The sequence below is a fragment of the Danio rerio genome, chromosome 19, assembly GCF_052040795.2.
Source record: "Danio rerio strain M-AB ecotype USA chromosome 19, GRCz13ab, whole genome shotgun sequence".
Taxonomy (NCBI): domain Eukaryota; kingdom Metazoa; phylum Chordata; class Actinopteri; order Cypriniformes; family Danionidae; genus Danio; species Danio rerio.
Window position 1 is genome coordinate 3,492,625 of NC_141039.2, and position 6,267 is coordinate 3,498,891.

Genomic DNA, 6,267 nt, shown 5'->3' on the forward strand with positions numbered 1-6,267 from the left:
AGAGCGGGGTGGAAAGTAACGTGGGACGAAAGTAACAAAGCGATTTTCTCAAAGCCCTGACAGCATTTGATTTCCAGGCTATAACAGCACATTCAGCATGCAACCCTTGATGGAGCTGCTAAATATCAGCTGATTTCGAGACCGTGTCCTGCGGTTAGCTCCAAATTTAAAAATTGCACTTAAAAACTCCAAAGCTTTTAAGTGCAAAAAGTAAATTGTACAGGATCTTATTTGTCCTTACAATTTGTGTTTCTTTTTTCATGCATCACACTAATGATCAATCAACTGCAGGGCTATTCAATTGGCGGCCCGCAGGCCGAACCCAACCACCGAGGCTATTTGTTCCGGCCTTCCAAATAGTGTGACCAAAACATCAAAAATAAATTTAGTTCGGTCGAAAAACGCCCGCTATTGACCTTATTCTCCGCAGACGAGCGGGCGCTGCCATTTGAATCTTTTTGGCATGAGACTTCCGGTCTCATTCACTTCCATTCATTTTTAGACATTAGAAACTGCTTGTTTCGCTGTTTGATGTTGCAAACTGATATTTCCTTGTTATATTATTCTACTTGGTCTGTGTAGTCATGCAAACATTTGTTTGTAGAGCAAGTAGTTTGACCGTTTTTTGCCGTTTATTATTCCTAGTCATTTCTCCCATAGGCGACTGAAACGGAAGTTCTAAGACAATCGCGAAAACAGGCGCACTTCCGCATTTTAGAATAAGGTCAATAGTTATGACCTGAAATCCACTTGATAATTACAGACAGGTGTGTTTGATAAGGGTTGCAACCAATGACTGTAAAAAATATGGACGACGCGACAGCCCCTTTTCCCATTGAACGCCTTGAGGGCAAAACGCCTGCTTGACAGACACAAACTGCCGCAAAAGACTGCTGACTGCTGAAATTGGAGCCTTGACATGCGCAGAAGGACTGTCTGATGGAGCCAGAGGAGGAGCCGCGAAAATGAGCGGAGTCGAGCTTCCAACCAAACTCTTTATGTAAAATCAACCACGCCCCCCGAACTTCTCAGCATGCGTTTGCTGTCATAAACACAAATGGATGTAATAACGTTAACAAATATGAGGGTTTTAAATATTTAATCGCGCCAGCTCCGGACCGCAGCGCATATATCCTACTCGCGGCGTCGCGGGCTGATGCGCTGCCGCATCTGGCTCGATTGACTCGGGCTGGAATCGGGCAGTGAGTCCAGGCATCCGGAGTAGGTCCAGCAGAGGTAGTCAGTCTGAGCTCTGAGGGGTAAGTCTCCGGCAGGCTAGAATCTAGCTGGAACTGGCTCGAGTGTATTTTGCTATCTGGGTGGTTAGGCGTGTATCAGCAAACTAATAAAGCCCGAAAAAAGCCCTGACCTTAGCGAATAAACAGTGTTCCACCAGGATCATGTATGTCAGAAACTATAGTTTACTGCTGAACTCATTTTGTCATGTAAAAGCCAACAAAGACAGTGCGTTAACATCATCAGAAATAGAAAAGTTGCATTGTCAACAACATGCAGGTTAATGTACCTGAGGTTTGACGTCATCTTTGGCTGGAAGCTTGTGGTCTCCATCATCATCATCGGCTTTGTCTTCCTCTGCATCAGAGCTCTTTTCCTCAGAACCATCCTTTTCCTCCTCTTCATCATCATCTTCGTCGTCATCTTCATCATCATCATCATCCTCATCATCACTGCCCGAGTCTTCAAGCCCGGAGAAAACGCTCTCTTCACTGTCTGACAGATCAGCCGGATCCTCATCTCCATCATCTAGATGACCATCTTTACCACTGTCCTTATCAAAGATGGGCAACTGAGGAAGAAACCATGAAAAAATGAGGTGAAGTTGCTTTTGAATTTGACGCAGTTTTGGCATCTTGTTGTTTATTAAGGTAAAGTTGGTTTTATATTCCCAAATTTGTTCATTATTGAACTAAGTTACAACTTGTGACACGGTCCCCATATCGTTTATCATGTTACTTTTATACATTCAGTCTAAAATAGCATGCAAGTATGACTTTAAAACAACATTAGCACTATTAATTTGACTGGGAACAATTATTATTACTATTATTATTTCCTTTATTTAGCCAGGAGATCACATTAAGACAGTACTGTCTCTTCTTCCAGTGAGACCTGGTCAAGACGGCAGACAGCACATATGTTTTACATAAAAATCACAAAAACAATACTACGAAATTACAAAATCACCCTTTATAAAAGATCAGATCATAAATAACAATTACAGGTGTCCTTTAAGATGTTGTACAAAAGATGTTTAAAAGTAGTCAGAGTCGGAAGTGTTTCAAGACTGAGCTGATTTTGCAGGTCATTCCAAGCCCTGGGAGCATAAAAGGAATACGCATGTTTGCCAAATTCTGACAATACCTTTGGGACTGTTAGGCCCCGTTTACACTAGTGCGTTTTAGTTTTAAAACGGCGTTTTAGAATGAAAACGATCCGCGTCCACACTCGCGTTTTACCCAGCGTTTCTGAACTGCTCTCCATCCATACCAAAACGCTGAAAACGCACATCACGTGACCACACAGACACTCTCTGGCAAGCGCTGCAGCTCATCTACCCAGATGAGAGCTCTGCTAGTCGGACTTCTCATCAAGCATCTCCCGCTGGATCTAATATCTCACTATATTTATTAAACGGGATATTTCATTCATCTTGTTGTCTTTATCTAACGACATATTCCCTGACTTTGGTCATTAGAATCTTACTTTTTCTCAGGTAACGTGTTTTGGCTGAGCGCAAAGATAAGTTAATGATTGATGAAACCACGTAGCCTATTATGTATATTGACTGATCGCTTGCCTTTATTTCCTATAATGTAAAAACTTATTGTATGTTATACTTCTATAATGGCCATTATCGATTATTAAAACTGATATTCAGCAAAAGAGAGGGTGTGTTTCGTATTTTCACTGAAATTGAAAGGAGGCAGTTGTTATCGGCTCCGTTTAGTTATAAATATCCACACAGTGAAGATGACGCTCATGCAGCACGACGCCTCAACATTTCTGCTGTCTGTTTAGTTGTTAATATTAAAATAAAAATAGGCAGTTCCTTAAACCATGTATACAATTTATTGTTGAGAAAGTGAAACAACGTAGCCAGGGTGATGTGAATGAAGTTATAAAGTACACTGTTCCCTGTGAAGATTTACCCGTGTCCTCGGTATAGTCTGTTTTCCATATCAAACTGAGAAGAAGAGGCTGCAGCCTTGATCAAACTTGCGAAGTCTGAACTTACACGGAGAAAATGCAGGACTGAACTGTGTGTGTTAGGCTACTTAATATTCAGGAAAAGCCCCAATCAGAGAGGCGAATGTCGGCAGCCCCGCCTCCGTTTTCAGATGTCTCCGTTTTCCATCATCCACACTGAGACGGAGCAGCAGCGTTTCAGAATGAAAACGGCCTCTCCAGCGTTTTCGAAACGCTCCGTTTTCGGCGCTCGAGAACTCCGGCGTAGTGTGGACGGTTGGCGTAACCGTAGCAAAACTTGTGCGTTTTCAAACTAAAACGCATTAGTGTAAACGGGGCCTTAGACCAGTGGTTCTCAAACTGTGGTACTGTACATGTACCACAAGTGGTACGCAGGCTTCCTTCTAGTGGTACCCGGAGGAATGAAATATGTCATGTACATGCTACACACATGTAAACATTTATCAAAAATGATCTATATAATATGCCATATAGCTTATATTCCTGAGGTAATCTGCCACGTTTTTTTTTTTTTTTTTTAACTGTGCTGAAGTGTAGCTGCTTTACTGGGCCTGCTACGCTATTGTATTTCAATACTGGCCATTTTGGTGGTACTTAGAAAGACCATTTTTTCTGAGGTGGTACTTGATGAAAAAAGTTTGAATACCACTGTGTTAGATGAATACATGAACCAGATCTAGTGTGTTGGTTATTTATGTGAAATGCTAACAAATTAGAAAGATATGGTGGTGATTTACCTAAGAGAGCCTTTAAAATAAATAAGTATGGATGTAATTATCTCCTTTGATATAAAGATAACCAGTCTAAGGAATCGTACAAAATACAGTGATGTGTCTGTGAGTCTGCGCCTGTGACGAAGCGTATTGCTGCATGATGAACAGAATCTAGTTTTCTGTTTAGCTATATACCACAGGTGTCAAACTCAGTTCCAAAAGGGCCGCAGCTCTGCACAGTTTAGTTGCAACCCTAATTAAACACACCTGATCAAACTAATTGAGTCCTTCAGGCTTGCTTGAAACCTACAGGTAAGTGTGTTGGAGCAGGGTTGGAACTAAACTGTGCAGGGCTTCGGCCCTCCAGGAATTGAGTTTGACACCCCTGCTATACATTAACAATGCTGTATGTCTCCATTTAGTTTGGGCTATATGCACAGCTAGTGTTTTTCAGCCAATGATGAACTTCAGGTGAAAGCTTTATATGACTGTTTTCAATTTCATACAGCTCCTTTTACAGCATCGATGTTGTAATGTAATTCAAATATAATCAGTTAAATAGACTTAAGCATCCATTTGGTTGTTATAAAAAGTGTAAAGAGAGACAGCAGGCACTGTCAAAAGCAGCAGGCGAGCGCAGTCATTCCATTAAAAATGTAATGGGGTACTATGGTAAAATTAGTTTCTATATTTTACAGACAAAAATTATTTAATGCAGTGCTTCTTGTTTAGTCTGAGACCCACTTTATATCGTATCTCCACCAGGCAGTGAAGATTATTGATTTTTTTATTTATTTTTTTAAAGAAATCAGATCTTAGATGTGGTGATATTGTATGGGGTGACAATTAACAACTATAGTCCTGGGGCTGGCTGACTGAAATTAAAAGTCTGTGTGCATATACTCTGTTGGCAAAGAATACTTTTCTGAAATTACATTATTAAACAGAAAGCCCCAATGTGCAAATATAAAAACCTACTTTACCTCAATGAAAACAAATTCACTGTTAAAACACCAATTACTGCATAATGACATGCATATTTAAACAGAAATGTATTAAAAACTACAACGTGATCAAATTTATATAGAAGGACAATCACTAAGGCTTTAACCCTTTAATGTGCCACCAAGAAAAGCATCTTTGGATAGCATTTCTTAACTCCTAATGTCGCTAGTTAACAAACTCAATACATTTTTTATCAACAGATCCCATAATTTCTAAAATATTATCCTCTACCAAATGGTAGACAAGTCAGTTTATGGTAAAAGCACCGGAATTAATACATTTACTATGAAAAACCTGATCAATTTATTTAAAAACATGACCAAAACAAAACATTTATGAATTCTAGATGATCTTTATGTTTTGAAATATGACAGAAATATTTCAGATTCTCATTTAACATGCTTTATTGCTGTTTTTAACAATAAAACCAAAACCAAGTGTAGTAGTGCAACAGAATTATGTTTGGTTTTTCTGCAAACCTTCAATGCTATGTGTGTGTAAACCATTATTTTTACAATTTTCACAATTTTAAACGGTCAAAACATGGTCAACCATTTGGTAGAGCAGGCAGTTAAAGGACTTTAAATGACTAGTTTGATATATATTACATCAAATGCTTTCAAACTTCAGACTGGCAGTCATATTTTTCACAACACTACATTTATAAACACGGTCGACATCTTAGCCGTGAGAAGATACATAATTGACACTCATAAATTCTATAATATAAGTTTAAATCCATGAATAATCTCAGATTCATAAAGTGAGAACACCTCAAGTCAACCGCGCGCTATATAAACACGCGTGTTTTTATATAACGAGTTGAATCAAACTACTGTGTGAGTACTTCAGAACAACACCACATAAACACAGCATCGAATCATACCTGTTCCTCTTCATTCTCCTCTAAATGTCGTTTCTTATTCTTTAATTTGCTCATGGTGCCGCTGTGAGTTGGACGCATGCTGAAAATGCGACCATGTGGGTTTGAATCGAAGAGGTGAAAGGTCAAACAGTGACGCGTTCGATTTATTTATTTATTCCACTTGTTGTTTGGCGTACTTTTTTATAAATTGTACCCAGCCCGTATTTGATTCAAATGAATTATCTTTTAAAAATAACATATAATGGAATCCATTGCGTTTTAACACAACTGCGTCTGATGCAAAAGGTTAAAGTTTAACGTAAAATACGTGCCGTTTTAAAATCTCAAATTTGCACAGATTAACAATTTTAAGTGGTTAAAAATAATCCAAATAGCATTATCTTCGTTTTTATTTTTCGTATTTAGTTATATTAATCTAAAAAAATAATTTATATT

The 6,267-nt window shown here is 38.8% G+C and overlaps 1 protein-coding gene across 1 annotated transcript in view; it reads right to left on the reverse strand.

Annotated features, from left to right (window-relative positions):
- The window catches only part of bop1 (BOP1 ribosomal biogenesis factor), a 128,858-nt gene extending 122,918 nt beyond the window's left edge, over positions 1-5,940 (reverse strand). The window contains 2 exon segments of the mRNA NM_001077735.2: positions 1,526-1,807; positions 5,833-5,940. Coding sequence (NP_001071203.1) covers positions 1,526-1,807; positions 5,833-5,886 — 336 coding nt within the window. The 5' untranslated portion in view covers positions 5,887-5,940.
- Positions 5,941-6,267: the final 327 nt, after the last annotated feature.